The following is a 19,979-nucleotide window of genomic DNA, read 5'->3' as shown; positions in this document are numbered from 1 at the left end:
CAGAGAAAATACATCTTTGCTACATATAATCAACACCTTCTTCTTCCACCTCTCATTTCTTTATAGTTTGCTTCCAAGGAGCCAGACCTTCCTGTAATTTTTGTTTGTTTTGTTTTTTTTATAAGTACTCTTGAGCAATAATTTTTCAGGCATTCTGAAGGTCTTTAAAGTTTTTCTTAAGAGATTCACTAATTTTCAATCCAGTCCTTGTGTCTGACCATTTTCAGGACTTGGTTTTGTTTAAACCACTTAACACTAACCCATGAATCATTCAGTCACAACTGATCTAGAATCAAGGTATAAAAGAGAAAACCTGTGCAAGCATAATCGAAGCTTTGTGTTTAGGGGTCACAACCAATAAAGGTTCCACTTCTGTAACTCTCCTAGCTTTTCTGGGAAATTAGAAATAAATTCAAGAATTGGATAAAGGACCAAGCAGAACTATTAGTTTGCATGTTTACTGTCAAACTGTAACACAAACACTCAAGGATGACTAGCAGAGTGAGGCTTATAGATCATAACCTCAAATCCATCTCGAGTCAGGTTAATTGATAGCATTGTGTAGCAAATTCTAAATGTATAATTATATGTTCATCTGTAATGTTCCAACTTGCTGTGTGAGTGTAATAACTTTATTTGGATGGTAAGTTTTCAGTGGATTACTGAGCATGTCAGAATTTGGGCTACTGTCTGGTTTAAAATTCCTTTGCTCCCTTTCCCATTAGTGTCAGTTGGATTTTCCAGCCGCCAATAGTTAATTTGATGTTGTCTTTATCACTTCAGCATGACAGTGTGCATCCAATCCACATAATGCTGGCTTTTCCAGCACCCTGCTGCCCTGTATGTCACTCTCAAATTTACTCTTGCTAAAAATAACAAGGTGACAGTGACCTGTCTACCGGTGATTGTCTCTGCTACAGAATTTTAATAAGGGGTTGCAGCTCATGTGGAATTGGCAGCGGTTTTTAGTAGGTGCCTTCCTGTGTTGCCAGCAGAAGTAATCAGGATAAAAACAGTTGCATTTTTTCCAATTATTTTTGTTAGAAAGCCCTTGCTTTTTCTAGCGTTATTAACAGTTGTACCCCTTTCCTATGCCCCAGAAAGCTCCAACTCACTAAAGATGACTAAAGCATAATTCATGCTCGTGTGTTGAATCTGTTCAGCTCATGATGTAACCTACGCAAGGAGACAGTGCCGCTGCATGGGGTGCCTGTGTCGGTCTGCAGTTTGGCCGTCAAAACGTAGTTGGTGGTGGAGTTTATATCTTTGAATTGAGCCATTAACTTCCAGTCAAGTTGAAAAATGGCAGCACAAGAAGAACACATAGGTGGAAACAATGTGGCTGAATAGGCCAGTCACAGTCGTCGTGGGCTGTGTCAACATGACATGTAGTTACATTAGGGCTTCAGTTACGACATATCTACAGTGTAGATTTAACCCAAACACTTAAATGAGAGGCTTCAGTCACAACTGATCTAGAGGAAATAAAACTCACGAGGTTTCCAACGGTGACACTGTTGAAGGATTATTAACTGTTGCTCTTGCCATCAGATCGAAGTTCTCAAAGTTGCCCGTAGCATGACCCTGTGTCGACCACCTCACCTCTTTTTTTTTTTTTTTTTTTTTTTTTTTTTTTTTTTTTTAAGTACAGGTGCTGGTCATAAAATTAGAATATCATGAAAAAGTTGATTTATTTCAGTAATTCCATTCAAAAAGTGAAACTTGTATATTACACTGCTCAAAAAAATAAAGGGAACACTCAAATAACACATCCTAGATCTGAATGAATGAAATATTCCCATTGAATACTTTGTTCTGTACAAAGTTGAATGTGCTGACAACAAAATCACACAAAAATCATCAGTGGAAATCAAATTTATTACCTAATGGAGGCCTGGATTTGGAGTCACACACAAAATTAAAGTGGAAAAACACACTACAAGCTGATCCAACTTTGATGTAATGTCCTTAAAACAAGTCAAAATGAGGCTCAGTATTGTGTGTGGCCTCCACGTGCCTGTATGACCTCCCTAAAACGCCTGGGCGTGCTCCTGATGAGGTGGCGGATGGTCTACTGAGGGATCTCCTCCCAGACCTGGACTAAAGCCTCTGCCAACTCCTGGACAGTCTGTGGTGCAACGTGACGTTGGTGGATGGAGCGAGACATGATGTCCCAGTTGTGCTCAGTCGGATTCAGATTTGGGGAACGGGTGGGCCAGTCCATAGCTTCAATGCCTTCATCTTGCAGGAACTGCTGACACACTCCAGCCACATGAGGTCTAGCATTGTCCTGCATTAGGAGGAACCCAGGGCCAACCGCACCAGCATATGGTCTCACAAGGGGTCTGAGGAGCTCATCTCGGTACCTAATGGCAGTCATGCTACCTCTGGCGAGCACATGGAGGGCTGTGCGGCCCTCCAAAGAGATGCCACCCCACACCATTACTGACCCACTGCCAAACCGGTCATGCTGAAGGATGTTGCAGGCAGCAGATTGCTCTCCACGGTGTCTCCAGACTCTGTCACGTCTGTCACATGTGCTCAGTGTGAACCTGCTCTCATCTGTGAAGAGCACAGGGCACCAGTGGTGAATTTGCCAATTCTGGCGTTCTCTGGCAAATGCCAAGCATCCTGCACGGTGTTGGGCTGTGAGCACAACCCCCATCTGTGGATGTAGGGCCCTCATACCACCCTCATGGAGTCGGTTTCTAACCGTTTGTGCAGACACATGCACATTTGTGGCCTGCTGGAGATCATTTTGCAGGGCTCTGGTAGTGCTCCTGCTGTTCCTCCTTGCACAAAGGCGAAGGTAGTGGTCCTGCTGTTGGGTTGTTGCCCTCCTACGGCCTCCTCCACGTCTCCTGGTGTACTGGCCTGTCTCCTGGTAGCGCCTTCAGCCTCTGGACACTACACTGACAGACACAGCAAACCTTCTTGCCACAGCTCGCATTGATGTGCCATCCTGGATGAGCTGCACTACCTGAGCCACTTGTGTGGGTTGTAGAGGCCGTCTCATGCTACCACGAGTGAAAGCACCACCAACATTTAAAAGTGACCAAAACATCAGCCAGAAAGCATAGGTACTGAGAAGTGGTCTGTGGTCCCCACCTGCAGAACCACTCCTTTATTGAGTTTGTCTTGCTAATTGCCAATAATTTCCACCTGTTATCTATTCCATTTGCACAACAGCATGTGACATTGATTGTCAGTCAGTGTTGCTTCCTAAGTGGACAGTTTGATTTCACAGAAGTTTGATTTACTTGGAGTTATATTGTGTTGATTAAGTGTTCCCTTTATTTTTTTGAGCAGTGTATATTCATTCATTACACACAGACTGATATATTTTAAATGTTTATTTCTTTTAATTTTGATGATTATAGCTGACAACTAACCCCAAAAACCCCAAATTCAGTATCTCAGAAAATTGGAATATTGTGAAAAGCTTCAATATTGAAGACACCTGGTGCCACACTCTAATTAGCTAATTAACTCAAAACACCTGCAAAGGCCTTTAAATGGTCTCTCAGTCTAGTTCTGTAGGCTACACAATCATGGGGAAGACTGCTGACTTGACAGTCGTCCAAAAGATGACCACTGACACCTTGCACAAGGAGGGCAAGACACAAAAGGTCATTGCTAATGAGGCTGGCTGTTCACTGAGCTCTGTGTCCAAGCACATTAATAGAGAGGCGAAGGGAAGGAAAAGATGTGGTAGAAAAAAGTGTACAAGCAATAGGGATAACCACACCCTGGAGAGGACTGTGAAACAAAAGCCATTCAAGAATGTGAGGGAGATTCACAAAGAGTGGACTGCAGCTGGAGTCAGTGCTTCAAGAACCACCACGCACAGACGTATGCAAGACATGGGTTTCAGCTCTTGCATTCCTTGTGTCAAGCCACTCTTGAACAAGAGACGGCGTCAGAAGCGTCTCGCCTGGGCTAAAGACAAAAAGGACTGGACTGCTGCTGAGTGCTCCAAAGTTATGTTCTCTGATCAAAGTCAATTTTGCATTTCTTTTGGAAATCAAGGTCCCAGAGTCTGGAGGAAGAGAGGAGAGGCACAGAATCCATGTTGTTTGAGGTCCAGTGTAAAGTTTCCATAGTCAGTGATGGTTTGGGGTGCCATGTCATCTGCTGGTGTTGGTCCACTGTGTTTTCTGAGGTCCAAGGTCAATGCGGCCGTCTACCAGGAGGTTTTAGAGCACTTCATGCTTCTTGCTGCTGACCAACTTTGTGGAGATGCAGATTTCATTTTCCAACAGCACTTGGCACCTGCACACAGTGCCAAAGCTACCAGTACCTGGTTTCAGGACCATGGTATCCCTGTTCTTAATTGTCCAGCAAACTCGCTTGACCTTAACCCCATAGAAAATCTATGGGCTATTGTGAAGAGGAAGATGCGATACGCTAGACCCAACAATTCAGAAGAGCTGAAGGCCAATATCAGAGCAACCTGGGCTCTCATAACACCTGAGCAGTGCCACAGGCTGTTCGACTCCATGCCACGCCGCATTGCTGCAGTAATCCAGGCAAAAGAAGCCCCAACTAAGTATTGAATGCTGTACATGCTCATACTTTTCATGTTCATACTTTTCAGTTGGCCAACATTTCTAAAAATCCTTTTTTTTTTTTTTTTTTTTTTTTATTGGTCTTAAGTAATATTCTAATTTTCTGAGATATTGAATTTGGGGTTTTAATTAGTTGTCAGTTGTAATCATCAAAATGAAAAGAAACAGACATTTAAAAGACATCAGTCTGTGTGTAATGAATGAATATAATATACAAGTTTCACTTTTTGAATGGAATTACTGAAATAAATCAACTTTTTCTTGATATTCTAAGTTTATGACCAGCAAGAAATAAGGATTGAATCCATGATATTTAAGTTAATAAATCATGTTAAAGAATCAACAGGCTACACAAGCGAAATGATTGTGAATATTTGCTATAGTTGGACAGCCTTTGTCTTTATACTTTTTCAGCTGTATGGCCTGATCTTATCAGGCTGAAAAAGTGGACTACAGCGTTTATTTTGGTCCTTTGCCTCAGGTGTTCAAGTTGTTTGACATTTATACAAATTATCTGTAACCAAATTTATGGACAGGTTTCTCAAACTAAAAAACCACTGTACTCATTTACACTGTACCACAGTGTGATTTAGAAAACAAACAAAAAAACAAATGTAGATGTGGGGACAGTGAAAGCCAATTATAGAAACAGATTTTGAATAAGGCTACAGGTAGCTCCGTATCAGTAAACTAAATGCATGTTTGGTTAAACACAGCAGCACTTTGTGGAATATGGAGAAAGAAGAAACTTATAGGCTTCATAGACACAGAAGAGTTATAATTACTTGTCATTAAAATAAATAAATAGATAAAACCAAGTGTCTATTTTAATTTGCCGCTCAGTGTTTGTGGTCATTTTTGAAATGTTTAGTTTCACTTTTAGAAATCCTTATTTAGTCTCGTTCTCTGCTGCTTTATATATATATTATGACATGACCTTCGGATGCTTCTGTGTCAGGAAGCACAGCATGTTACTGATGGCCTGCAGACCACACTTTGAGAACCTTCGAAGTAAAGATATGTGTGAATAACTGTTCTTCAGCTGTCTCTTATTGTGTGTACTCTTGATGTTAACCCCTTCTTTTTATTTTGGTTGTTTTTAAGTTAATGAGCCTTTCCCTTTCCCATGCAGATCAGCACCAATATTTTCCGGATTCTTCCACCAAGTGAAAATCCAGATTTTGACCCAGAAGAGGATGAGCCCACTCTCGAGGCTGCATGGCCTCACATGCAAGTAAGAACCTTGTATTTCAGTCTCTGTTTTGAACCCCTCTGATTGAATAATTCTGTGTTACAGCAGCTGTAAAGTGTGTATTCCTATTTAGAGTTTAATTTTCTTTAACCTTCCAGCTGGTCTACGAGTTTCTGCTGCGATTCTTAGAGAATCCAGACTTCCAACCCAGCATTGCAAAGAGACATATTGACCAGAAGTTTGTTCTGCAGGTAGGTGTCTTTTTGGAAACCATTGGCATAACTCAGCTGTTTCAAAATCATGTTTAAAAAAATAAATCACCAGGAGAAAAACAAAATATAATTTCGGTAAAATCTGTTTAACTCCCAGACTCTGTGTTTTTTATTAGGTAAAATATACCCATGAGTATAAAGACACTTTGATTACTGTTCATTATTTATAAGAGTGTATTATGGCTCAGTCACACAGTAACTGTGTAACTAGGAAAAATTGGTGGTTGCCTAGTGACTGTGTTGAATTAATAAATTAATTTATTTTTTACTGATTGCAAGTGGTTGTGGAGACCACCATAAGTTGAGCTTTCAACACCCTCAACTTATGGGTGACCACTTTTGATTGCAACATGATTGCATGGGTCACCTGGTCGGAAGGCAACCTGTCTCCAAACAATCGCTGTCCGACTTGGACTGACTGCAGTGACGTAGAAGGTTTGCAAATAATTGCCATCTACACAAATTTTTGAATTTGTTTCCAATCTATGCATCATTATGAATGTAAGTAATTAATATGAAATTCTTTGTATGTGAATGGCAACCGATTCATCACAGGTAATCACTGTACTTGACCCAACTTGGGGGAAGGATAGCTAGATAGAAGACTCGGCCTGATTGACAGTTTATTGCAGTCAAAAGTCACTTTGAAGATGGCAACTGACGGCAAGTGGTGGTTGCAGACCTGGTCCCCGTCCTCAGAGCATTCCCTTTCAAAATCAACAAGATCTAAAGATTTCTGAAGAGGTTGAAGCTTCAGCAGCACTAATACTATAAAGAACAGCCACAAACCACTGTCTTCACTAGTGTAACTGTAGGTATTTGATTGTTTTTAGGTGTATCCCTTCCAAAGAGCACCTTGGACAAAAAACAGTTTAAGTTTCACAACAATGATGGTATAAATAAGCAATTTTGGAATTAACCTACTATGACAAGGTTATATGGATTTTGTTCAATGTATTAGAACAGTCATGGTAACTTAAACTTTGTTAATGCTGTGTGTGTAGCATTGCTACAGCACACATGCAGCTGTAGCAGTTCACAAAGAATAATGGTAACCTTTCTTGATGAACATTTTGATGTCATCTCTTTAATATAAAGTATGCTTATGCTTTCACCTTGACTTCTGGATACAGATCCTGTTGTTTATTCAGGTTAAGGTGTTTCCTTAGTTTCTTTGAAATGCTCCATGACATCATTTCCAAACAGGATTTGGTAACACAAATCATCTCCGTACATGACTGTTAGTGTGTGTCGATGTGCCCCCATCTCACAAACGGCATCAGACTCGTTCCTGCACCTTCACTTACTGGTGCTATATTTTTATTTTCCAGCACATGTTACAGAAATACAAGTGCCATCCCGCTTTAAGAGTTTTGACATTAACTTGTTACTTGATGTGTTTTTTTTTTTTTTTCTTTTCTTTTTTGGTCATTTCAGAAATTGACATAATTAGAAATAAACTTCTTATGATGGGCTCGGTCTTAGAGGCAGGTTATTAGAGGAAAGCCACTGCTCTTGTGCATTAAAAGGAGTCAGCTTAGGCGATTTGAGCACTTGATCTTTGGTGAGGTGTTTCCGGTATGTTCGACCAGAGATGAGGCTCTGGGGAAAACCAGGGATATGCAGGAGAGTATTTCTCTGGGCTGGTTTGAGAACACCTCCCTGCAAAAAGAGGTGGAGGGAGGTCTGGGCTACACTTCTGCTCCTGTGACTCAGATAGGAAGGGAAATATTAATGAATGGTAGGGGAGTTGTCATGTCTTCAAATGTTTTTCTGAATAAATGTCACAAACCTAAATAAAATACACTATGAACAGAAAGTATTCACATTTCAGAGGTTGCACACTTATCATCTTTGTCATTTTTGCCTGAATATGACACAAACTATTGCACAGGTAGTCGTTGCAGCCGTTTACAGAGAGCTGTTACAGGTGGTGGATCATTTGACTGGAGTTTATGAATGTGATAAACACAAGTAATAAATACGCATTGTGATGTGTTTTGGGAGTTAACCGGCCTACAGTGTGCTCTGTAGGATGAATCAGACCATTAATATGTTGCAGCTCGTCTCCATGTGTCCTGGATCTGTACCCACCTACTGCAGGAATGTTTCACTTCTTGTGAAGCAGCAGCTAAAAGGAACCGCAAGGTCTGGAATGCTGGCTGGGGCACATCCGAGGTGCCTGCTCCGACTTTCCATGATGCGAGTGTGTCGTTTGTGAGCTTTAAATAGCTGCCAGTTGTTTACTCTTCAGGAAAAGTGGACTGTGGTTGAAACAGAGAGTGTGGGATGGTGGTATGGATGGTAATAAAGGCATGGTTTTGTTAACAGCACTTATGCACACACAGCATAGGAGCAGGTTTTCAAAGATACCTCTGAGGTATTCATAAAACACAGAAAAGGCCAGGAGCGCCATTCCCAGAGGACGTAGAGGTTCCAGGACCACAGCAAAAAGAAGTTCTAGTTAGTGTGTCTTGGTGTGAAGAAAAAAAAAAAATTTTTTTTTCCCACTAGACTTTGTCCCAGTGGCCTTTGCACCTCAGATACCTACCTAAAACAAAGCCTGCAGTTAATTTCTACTCTGTAATTTCATGTTCCTATTATTGCATCACTGCACGTGGGCTCAAGCTTAGAAATGGGTGTGGAGTATGCTGAAAATGAAATGCAGCAGTTTAGAATGAGGGGAAAACTGATAAAAGAAATGCATGTGACACTGTTAGGTTGTGGTTAGAAAATTTGATTACTGCAGTTCCTTATGATTGAGATCCTGCTAGTCTTCCTCCTAGTTAATGACACCATTATTGTGGTTCTTAATGAATGGCTATTTAGAAAAGGCTGCTCTGGTGCCACTGGATCCATGAGTGTTCAGCCCTGCTGCAGAAAATAGCCTGGGATATGGGGAAATGACCACATGTGGCATTAAGAGCAGAAAATGTGGTACTTATTCACATCATCAGGGATCCTGACACAATTTTTGCCAGGATATTATTTTTTGCAGATCCCAGCTCATAAGGTGTGGGATCTGTTTTCCGTTTACTCTTCAGTATAAAACTAACATTTTCAGCTCAAGTAATGTGTAACCTTAGTCATTGCACTTTTAGTCTTTTTTAATTGTGTAGATAATCATATTATGTGACTATTATATTAATATCACTTAGAGCAACTTATTTTTATATTTAAGTATGTGTAACGTTTAGGTTACCTTTCACAACCCCTTGTCTACAGTATACCTAGAATATCTGTCTCCTGACTATAACTCACATTCCAGAGATCCTGGAGAATGCAGGATAAGAAATCAGGGTGACAAAGGTATTCAGTGGTACGGTGGTGCAGTGGTTTTGCCTGGGGCCTTTCTGTTTGCATGTTTTCATTTTTGTATGTTCACATTGTGCCCAAGTGGGTTACTCCAGCTTCCTTTCCTTGTCCAAAATCATCAATCATGTTAGTTTAATTGGTGATTGTCAATTGGCTGTACATATGGACGTGTAGAGTGATCTGTTTCTCTGTGTTACCCCTGTGTTGGGTTTACAGCATGTCCAGGGTGTGTCCCCCATGTTGCTCAGAGACAGCTGGGATAGACTTCAGCATCCCTGCGACACTGAAGTGGATACACATACCTGATTCAGGAAGGGTTTTTCCTCATGCTTCCTCAGGAATATTGATTGGGATGGCTGTTAGAAAGTTTTTAGATGTAGAAAAAAGTGCTTTATGAATCTGTGCATGAGTGAAGACATGTTGTATAAAGCGCTTTGAGTGCTTGATTTGAAATCAACATTATGACCCACTCAGCTCAGAAAAGGGTACAACACGGCCCTCTTGAAATGTTTGCAAAGTGGTTCAATTGGAAAGAAGGACGGTGTAAATTTTGGGGGTATTAACTGTATTTTGCACATAGGAAGCAATGTGTTGCAAGATATGAAGACTGGATCATATAAGAGTGGTAACCAAACTGTTAATTTAACATGGTCAGTTTAACAGTTGTTTACTGACACAAATTCCTCACAGCCTGGTTTACCAAAGCAAACTAAGATGGTTAAGCCAAGGAGCCGAGCCAAAGCATTTCTGCAGCAGACTGAATGTGGAAAAACTTTTCTTCTGCAGACATCGCAGGGTGGTCGTCATGTGATTTGTAAATGGATGGTCTACTAAATGTGAAGGTATATTTTGGGCTACTTGTGATTAAAATCGCAAAATGTGACAATATGGCTTGATGTGTTTTTTTTTGTTGTTTTTTTGTTTTTGTTTTTTTTAAATCACACACAAATGGTGAAGTGCAGAAAGTTTGATCAACTTAAATTACCAAAACAGCTCATGAATACAGAAGGACTAATTGTTTGAAGAGTCCTTCTATCACCACAGATCACAGGCAGGAGGCAGGTGGTCAGAGGAGAGGAGGGGACACTAATTAGAGAAATGAGAGAAACCTCAATTATGAGCATGGTGCAACAATATCTCTGTTAGCAGCTACTCACTGCTGTACTGACAATTGGTGAGCACCTCCGAAATACCCAATAATAAAATCACATCTCCTTTCACAGGGCTTGGCATCATGCTTCATGCAGTACAGCTGAGCCGTTAATGTGACATTGTCCAGCTAGTGTCAGTGAGTGCCTGAGGTTTTATACACAAATAGAAAGCTGGTGTTTCACTTGAAAGTCATTGCAGTCAGTTTTTTAAGTTGTGTCAATATGTCTGAATAACACTCAGTCTTTCATTTCATAATAAAGTTAGCTCCAGTGTCTACATCCTATTTTGTTGTCATTGATTAGCTTCAGTCCAGCTGAGAGAACCTAATGACAATTAATTTTCTGTCAGTCAACTTACTGTTTCACCCCTACTGCTGCACCGACCCCTCAGGCTTATTTCATGGAAACAACTCGTCACTGTCAGTGTTTTGGTTTTGATTTATAAATAAAATCTTTAGTCACAGTTACATAAATTTACATTTTTACACAACATACATTAATCACAAAGTAAATGTGAGAAACCAATAAAAAATAACACCTGACAACTTGAGTTACTTCATCACTTATATGCAGAAATCTTATAAATAATAGAGGCTATGAAGCAGTCCTGGTTTGCAGAAATCAACACAATATTCTGAATCCTGCAGAGATTTTCGATGGCCACTTTGCTGGCGCTGGTATGTCAGTCTTCTTTGGTTTACAGTGCTGCTTGTATAGTGGGTGGTGTTTGCAGTTATCCATATGCGCTGGTGTGTCTCACATATGATGATAAAACAATGCAAACTGTGAAGCTGTTCATGTTGGACTTGGAAGGAATGCATTCTGAAAAACAGCAAATAGAGACTACTTCAGAAACGACTGAGTCGATGCATATTAGGACTGTGCTGGTTAGATGTGCCGATCATCCTACTGACTCCCAAACGCTGATGGCCGATGGCATCGCTGCTGAAGTGGGGCGGCAAACTGCTATGGTAGTGCTCACCACCCTACATAAAGCACAATATATGGCCCAAGAGAAAAAAACTCAGTAGCACAGGTTCTAGTTCTACTAACTAGTCCAGCCTGTTTTTACACATTTAAAATATTTTTTTGTTTCTCTTCCACTTGGCATTGTGCTGTCTTTACACACAGCAGTTTTGTGGTCTGCATTGCTGCAATGTGTAGTTACTTTTCTGGGAAGGTCCATGTCAGGCTACAGTGAAGATTACATTGTAAATTCATTGTGAATTCTATTTAACCCATATAAATATTCTGGTGCGTACAATTATGTCGTAAACTTTTTAATGCTGCTATGCTCCAAATATGCACTTGGACAAAGTTCTTAGGGGTGTAACGACTCTCAAAAACCACGTTTTTGGTTCATATATATGTTGAGGTAATAATTGATAAATAATGTCATCACAGGGCTCATTCCTTCGTCATGAACAAAACATAATCTTCAATATTCTGTTATATTATTTTAAACTGATCAAACAGTTCGTGAGCCCTAATTTATCTAACATATATCAGGTTTAATTCAGATTCTCACATATACAGCTAAAAGTTCAGTGACAAACTGGGAAATATGTGTGGGATTAAGAATGAGCAGCATGTGCTCTGATGCCCCAGAGGAAAGCCTAATTGGTAGCTGCTCATTTGCAACACAGAGAAAGCAGTTGTGTCATTTAACAGCCAGAGTTTAACGTGGTTCAGAGCTGGGTGAATGTGAATCAGCACGGTGCAGGAGAACAACATCTGAAACCTTTTTCCTGGATAGAGTTAAAAATAGACTGTCAGCTCTGTCACCAAGGTGCTGATGAGTGGAAGATGGAAGATGAGTGCCATACCCTGAAGCTGATCGGAGCCTGAAAACACTCCGTATGAACTCAGTGGTATCGGCTTGGCTGTCCTCAACAGTATTGTAATAATGAGTCATCATATGTTACTGCAAATAGCTGCTTTATGCCAGGGCTTTCAAATCTGTTTACATTATAGAGAATTCAGTCACACATGCTCTGTGCCTGTGATAAGATTTTGGTAGCTGGTAAAGCCTCTCCTCTTTTATCTCTTATGTATATGTATTTGCATAATTTATGGTGTCACAGCTGCTCAGTGAATTTAAGTCAGTGTAGTCTATTTTTTTTATTTTTTATTTTAATGTGTCAAGAGACAATGTGACCGTATACAGCTCTCCCTTCCTTTACACAGACTGGGTCTGCAGCTTTACTGTGTGAGCAGTTTGACTGTAAATTCTCTCTTTGTGAAGACCACCTGCTGAGCACCAGCCAACAGACAGAAATAGCAACTTGATTACCCAATCGTGTTGCTTTATTGGTGCTGGATGTGTAAATCATATCAATGGCATTTGTCTATCAACGATAGCTACTACATCACCTTTTGGGTCTGTGCAGTCCTTCTCTGAAGCTTTGATTTTTAGCATTGGGGCTGTCATGATGCCATGATTTTCTGTAACCAGAATGACTATCTGCACGAAGGGGGGAACTTCTAAGTTAGCCACCTTGAGTAGCAAAGTGCTGCTGACTGCAGTTAAGGGTGTGCTATTTTTGGCAGTTGGGAGTACTGTGGGATATATTGAGAGGGGTCCTGTATTAACTGAGCATATTTCATCTAATCATATGATGTAAAAATGAATATATGCAAGAACAAAAAAAATACCCATCTTACTCTCTTCAGCAGGGCAAACATGACACAGGAAATTTTAAAACAGTTTATGACTCCTAGAATCTTGAGGAAAAATACCTTAATACAAGTTTTTAGTTAGACTGCCCAGCGCTAATAACCTATATGTCTGCAACACAACATCACACATGTGCCTCTGCTAATTAGTGCTAAGTAGCAGACTAATAAAATATTAGAATTTCACTCACCAAAACAAGCACAAACCTCACAGCAAGCCATAATACTATAAGATAATATAAGAAAATATGTTAAAAGTGCTCCAGAAGGCACAAATGGCACACAATGAAGAAGTCCAGTTTAATGATCGATGGGCTCAAGCTGCCTGTATCATCAGGACAGCTGCCAATATGTGTCCACACCCCTAACTCAGTTTTCCAAGTGGATGAGTTATTTAAAATAAAATGAGAAAATCACCCCACTCAGTTGTTATGAAACTGTTCATAGAGACCAAAGCACAAACCTTGCATTAAAAAAAAAATTCTCCAAAAGGAAGCAGCAGCACAAACCACTTCAGTGGCTGGAAAGTGACCAGAAAATCACTTTTGCCTGTTTAAAATTAGTTGGAAAAACCTGTAAGCTCATGGATGGGTAATAAATACATAGAACTCCTGTTGCAATGTGTGATTCTTGCAATATTTCAGTATTTACAAGAAATTTTTATGAAATATAAAATCAAGGTCATTTAGCCACATTGCACAGCAGAGGCAGTTACTGAATGAGTCATATAGTAACTGCATTCATAGTGAGATTAAATGCGTCATAAATTCAGCTCAAAAGATGATTGATTGATTTATATTTTATGGTGGCTATTATTAATCAGAGCAGCATGTCACAGCATTTGAAAATATAAGTTTTTGTGCCCAGTCAGTGACAACCACCAACCGGCATCTACCTCCAAATCCCCCAATAATATCTTAAGTATTCAAAGTGGGGGGGATGAAGTCAAGTTGGTGTATTGATAAAAAGAAGCACTTTATAGAAAATGTACTTCAGGTATAGTATATGAGAGTCTACACACCATGCAATTTTCTGTGGAAAATGAGAATGATAATTAACTGTTAATTAGTATTAATTAAAGATATTTTTAGTGACTTGTCAATTCTATTGATAATACTGAGAAGTGTCTGTTTCTACTTGTCTTTAAAGCTGCTGGAGCTGTTCGACAGCGAGGACCCGAGGGAGAGGGACTTCCTGAAAACCATCTTGCATCGAATTTACGGAAAGTTCCTGGGGTTGCGGGCATTCATCAGAAAGCAGATTAACAACATTTTCTTGCGGTGAGTTAACGGCGGGTAGAAAACGTTGAGCTCAGACTACTTATCTTAACTGTATGCTCATTTTGAGTCAGGAAAATCCCAAGTGGATCCTGCATCCAGTGAAGTCTCTAGATCCAAACACCTGTTCCCTGTATTTGTTTTTAACCTGTTGTTCTCAGCCCAACATGCAACAGCTTCACGTGAAGTACACAATCTTAGGCAAGAACTTTCTCAGGGGGCTAAAGTTGTTTCAACCAGATGAGCCAGTGATTAAATTTAGTTAAGATATCAAAAGACAAGTCTTTCGGGATAGAATTCCAATTAAGGTCATATAAGCTAGACCTCAGAACATCTGTAACGTGTATATTGAAAAACAATTTGCACATTTTCCATCCAGTAGGCTGAATAGGGTCCTCTGCCAGGCTGCATGTTTGAAACCACTGCTTCTGGTAATTACCAAAATATTTTTTTTTTTATATATTTCTGTAATGCTTAATCCACAAGTATGTGCAGGCTCTTTAATGAGAATGATATTTTAATGTTAAAATATAATCATTGTTATCCATGAATTTTAAAATTTACTGAAGCTGAAAAAAATACATTGTACATTGTCATTAATTTTTGATTAAGATGCCAAATTATTTATTGACATTCCTGAACAGAAAAATTAGTTTTAATGGCTGAATGTTTAATTTCTGACAGATCAAATTTGGCTATAAAAACATTTTTAATTTGTTTTTTTGTTTTTTTTACCTAATAAATAACAATAAAATTTTTAGTTTTAAACAAGTTTTTGACAGATTTCTAAAATATTTGTGTTTTCCTGTTTTTGTGGCAGGCAGTCTAATAAATGACTTCAGAGACAAACAACTTCAGTTCTTTTAAGTTTTAGTGTTTCTGGTCTTTTTGGTTGACCTCCTCCTGCACAAGATGGGCTAAAATTTTGGTTTTCAGCTGCCTCCACAGTAGTTTCTCAACAGCCAGATTCACTCCAACCCTTAAACACTGAGTGGAAGTAAAACTGTTGGAGGTGTAATTTGCTCCTAGCAGCAGCCTTTACTGCTCCTGTTGCTGCGTGACGAAGAGCTTCAGATGATTGAAACAGGGGGGACACTTGATGTCATTTCCACCGGGCAAGGTGGAAAAACGGGTGCACCCACTTTGACCATCTGCCACTGAGGATAAAAATAGTGCCACAGTTGTCAGGCTGTGTCTGTACATACCAGTGCTGCACAGCTAGATGGAAATGTGTTTCCAAACAGAGGAGCTGAATGATGTATGGATCATTAAGTTACATAAGAGTCTCCTAGTGTGAAGCCAAATATGTTTGATTTTTCCAGATAATAAATCCCTGCCTAGAATAGAGATTTCACTCTTTTTTGGCCTTTTCGGCTTTGCAGGAGATCCCGTTTTCTGTGGCTTTGTTAGGCTTCGGTCACATGTAACTAATTATGAAGGCTATGATGTTACAGTTTTGTTTTTAGGAATCATAAAATATCAGTGTAATTGTACTTATACAACTCAGATCCCAAATCGGCGTGAGAGCTTTTGAGAGGAACTGAGTGTTGGGAGCAGTGCTAATCAATTGTTCTGATCAGGGTGCTCGGCTTTCACAGTTGTGACGTGTTTCATCATTTCAGTTGTCAATGTGTTTGCTGCTGTTCTAGGTTCATATATGAAACTGAACACTTCAATGGAGTTGCTGAACTGTTAGAGATCCTGGGAAGGTGAGTGACAAAATGTTAAAGTTACACATACTGTACACTGAAGCTGATCATCAGACTAGTTGGCTGATGGATTAAAATATGAAACACAACATTATTAGATTGCAGCTTTTATCCACAGGATTTGAGAATTTCTTTGTCATATGAGATCTTAAATTCAATGTGTTTGGCTCATGCACCATCTTTCTTTACTTCACACATTAGTTTTACCGCAGACCGTGCTGGGGTTTGTTAATGTCGTCTGTTTGCATACAAATCTCGCATCCCAAAACTAAAAGGTTGTTCATGTTTTTTTCTCTGAAGTATTTACAGCCATGCTCTGCTCTGATCTCACAGCATTCAGTTCACGCTGCAGTTTTGTGTGTGACATTAGATTGTCCTGCTGTTTCTCTGGTTGCAGTATCATCAACGGGTTTGCGTTGCCTCTGAAAGTAGAACACAAGCAGTTCCTGATGAAGGTGCTCATCCCGTTACACACGGCTAAAGGACTGGCTCTTTTTCATGCACAGGTAGAGGAAACTCTTTGCCTTTAACACATGGCTGCATATCCTGGAAACGTTATTGAGGGTTTCGTCCTTGACTGAACACATTTTGATTTGTGCGATTGCACAGAAAATGTTGGACTGTTTATAGCTGAATTATGCAGCTGATTGTTACAGGAGGATTAAGGTGATGATGGTGTAATCTCTGTACTGCAGCACCTTCTAGTGGCATGGAATTAAAAATACTTCATTTATTCATTTTTGCTACTTTGGTCACCACAGTGGAGGTAGATTGGAATAATTAGTTCTGAGGTCTTCACACTAAATGCAGATATTTTCAGATAGTGTGATGCTTTATTTGTCTGCAGTTTTTGGGCATGTTTCTGTTTATTCTTGTCTGTGCTCCTCAGCTGGCCTACTGTGTGGTCCAGTTCTTAGAGAAGGATCCTACGCTCACAGAGCCGGTACTTTTTTTTTTTTTTTAATCTTTTCTCCCACTCAAAGCACAAAGATGTGGCACTATATTAGTCTACACTGCAGAGAAATTTGTTGTGGATGCTAAAAGCTGCCCACTCAAACAGGCATGAGAGAGAAAAACTCAAGAAACGTTCTGTTTTTTTCTAAAGGTGATCCGTGGTCTGCTGAAGTTTTGGCCTAAAACCTGCAGCCAGAAAGAGGTAGCCTACATGTCTACAAATAGACTGCACATTTAAAATCAGTATGTTGTCGACCACATTGCAATATTCTGTATCTCCTGTCCAATTAGGTGATGTTCCTGGGCGAAATTGAAGAGATTCTGGATGTCATCGAACCAACACAGTTCAAAAAGATCCAGGAGCCCCTGTTCAAGCAGATCTCTAAATGTGTAACCAATCCACATTTTCAGGTATGCTGGAAAAAAGTAGCTTGCAGCACAATTCAGCAGCAGTGCAAACTTCCATGTTTAAAATGAGGCGAACCGGCAACACTTTTAAAGCTATTTTTCCACACATGGCTTCTGGAGAATGTTTTTAAAATCAGGTCACATTATGGTCCAAAGGTGGTGTTGCTCATATGAAATACAGCAGAAGATAGACTGCACCAGTCATGTTTCTACTGCAGGAAGTACTCTGTTTGAGGGTTGAGTTTAGGGCCAGCACATCAAAACTACAGAAAACAAAACAATCCGTCCTTTCAGATGGTGGTGGATGTTAATAATTGTCTTTTTTGCTGGTTTATAGTTTATTAATCATTAGTTAGATGGCTGTTAATATTTCAGATCAAGTCACTTTTATTTATATAGTGCCAATTTACAACAGGTGTCTAAAGGCCCTTTATTTTGTAAATTAAAGACCCTACAATATTAGAGCCAACACGCCAACAATCAGATGATCCTCTGTAAGCTCTGTGGGAGAAGAACTGCTCTTTCACTGGAAAAGACCTCTAGCAGGACCAGACTCAGGGAGGGGCAGCAATATAGTAACTAGCTGGTGACTGAGGGGGAAAACCCTAACTATAAGCTTTATCAAAAAGAAAAAGATTTTGACTTCAGCTGTGTCTGTTCAATATTAGGAGGCTTAAACCATTACCATGGCAAGAAAAGAAGTAAAAAAATTGAAGAGAAATGCTTCCTTGGTCTTGATGTGTTTTTCTGTAGTATGACTTGAACTGGTGATTGATAAAATGTACAGTAGTTTGCTCTTTCCTTGTCGTGAGCCACACACACTGTTCTTTTTGAGAATCCTGGCTCTGTTTGGTTTAGTCCAGGGAGCATGCAGGAAGAACAACTTATCACGATCGCTTGCTAGCTGCAAAACACCAGACGTTACCTTTAATATTCCCACATAAAGACCTTGCAGAGAGCTCGCTGGTCAATGGCCGTCTACTGTCTGATAAAATTGCATTGAACATTTGCATTTGCGTTCTTTGATTTGACCTCTGTCAGGTAACATTAGGACAGTTCTGGGCTGCAGTGCACATGTGAAGGTAGTATTACCCTTCATGAAAGTAGAAAACTGCAATAGTTTTAGCCTGAAGTAGCTAATAACGCAACTGCTTTTCTTGTGTAGTGGAGACTGTTGTTGTAATGTCTACATAAAAAAAAAAAACCCAGTTAAAGCTGGATTTGTGCAATAGGTGGATGTCTAAAAGGGGCTTTTGTCCCCTGCCTTTTGTGTATCATTAACTAGCACACTCCAAAATCCCAGTCAGCTTTTGTTTTTTTTTAATTATCATTTCAGGGTTTCTGTTTTCTGTGTCTTTGCAGGTAGCAGAGCGAGCGCTGTACTTCTGGAATAATGAGTACATCCTCAGTCTCATTGAGGAGAACATCGACAAGATCCTTCCCATCATGTTTGGCAGCCTGTATAGAATCTCCAAAGAGCACTGGAATCCGTATGTACCCCGACCACCACTGCACACTAAACAAGTGCCATGAAGTGAATCAGCCACATCTATTAAAAACAATGTGCACAGAAACTTGCTGCTGTGTCTGTGTGAAGGCTGCATGTACACGTGGCAGGCGAGACAAAAAGTCGCCATCATGTCTGCCATGTCTCACACATCATTTAGCATAGATCCTGGAGGTCAAAGTATTGCAAACGTCTTTGCGAATAGCACGTTCTTCTAAGCCTAATTACAGGGATTTTGATAATTAGTTGTTGACTTGGGAAGCTCAGTGAGCTCGGCGAATGTCTTTTCTGAACTTTCTTGAAGCAAGCAGTTACCTGTCACACACATTCAGTGAGGTGCATGTAAAGGTCACTTTTTTTTTTTTTTTTCTTCTTTTTTTTTAGCGTCTATTTTGAAGTGTTTTAAAGCCTCCCTTTATCCTGTTTTCACAGTAAAAGTGGTGGAGCTAAAGCTAAAATGCTTGCTAATTCATTCACCTGATCCGGTTTAGTGATTAGCTGCACACACATCTTTTGATTCGGGTTGTTGGTTGCAAGGTTGCACTGACAGATTTACTTAAATCCAGCCACTAAATGATTCTGTGTAGTTCCAACAAAACATGTGAATTCTGCTTTTCCCTTCATATCGAAGACTGAGGGAAAACCTGAACGTTTTAAATATTTGTTGACTCTTCTTCACTCTCTTTTTCACAAATGATGGTGCATCTTTTCATGAATGCATGAAACCAGAAACCTCTGCTCACAGCTGTGTTGCTGATGTCGGCACGTTTCTGCTGTGTTGCAGGACAATCGTAGCTCTGGTCTACAACGTGCTCAAGACGCTGATGGAGATGAACTGCACGTTGTTCGATGAGTTGACCTCCTCCTACAAAGCAGACCGGCAGCGGTGAGCGACTCCAGCACTCATTTTCCTGCCATGTTCCTATTATCCAGAAAGAGGAAAAAAATGT

General features: G+C 40.0%; 1 protein-coding gene across 2 annotated transcripts in view; it reads left to right on the top strand.

Moving 5' to 3' along the window:
* Nucleotides 1-19,979, top strand: part of ppp2r5a (protein phosphatase 2, regulatory subunit B', alpha isoform) — a 56,794-nt gene that overhangs the window by 33,168 nt on the left and 3,647 nt on the right. Inside the window, exons 3-12 of one of the 2 annotated variants that reach the window (XM_030720992.1) lie at nucleotides 5,701-5,802; nucleotides 5,919-6,011; nucleotides 14,324-14,454; nucleotides 16,101-16,160; nucleotides 16,558-16,666; nucleotides 17,053-17,103; nucleotides 17,266-17,316; nucleotides 17,406-17,525; nucleotides 18,885-19,012; nucleotides 19,814-19,915. In XM_030720992.1, the coding sequence (XP_030576852.1) occupies nucleotides 5,701-5,802; nucleotides 5,919-6,011; nucleotides 14,324-14,454; nucleotides 16,101-16,160; nucleotides 16,558-16,666; nucleotides 17,053-17,103; nucleotides 17,266-17,316; nucleotides 17,406-17,525; nucleotides 18,885-19,012; nucleotides 19,814-19,915 (947 nt within the window). Of the gene's footprint in view, nucleotides 1-5,700; nucleotides 5,803-5,918; nucleotides 6,012-14,323; nucleotides 14,455-16,100; nucleotides 16,161-16,557; nucleotides 16,667-17,049; nucleotides 17,104-17,265; nucleotides 17,317-17,405; nucleotides 17,526-18,884; nucleotides 19,013-19,813; nucleotides 19,916-19,979 lie in introns of both variants that reach the window. The other variant, XM_030720991.1, reaches the window with a different exon arrangement.

The sequence above is a fragment of the Archocentrus centrarchus genome, chromosome 24, assembly GCF_007364275.1.
Source record: "Archocentrus centrarchus isolate MPI-CPG fArcCen1 chromosome 24, fArcCen1, whole genome shotgun sequence".
NCBI classification, from domain to species: domain Eukaryota; kingdom Metazoa; phylum Chordata; class Actinopteri; order Cichliformes; family Cichlidae; genus Archocentrus; species Archocentrus centrarchus.
This window is presented reverse-complemented; position numbering and strand designations above follow the sequence as displayed.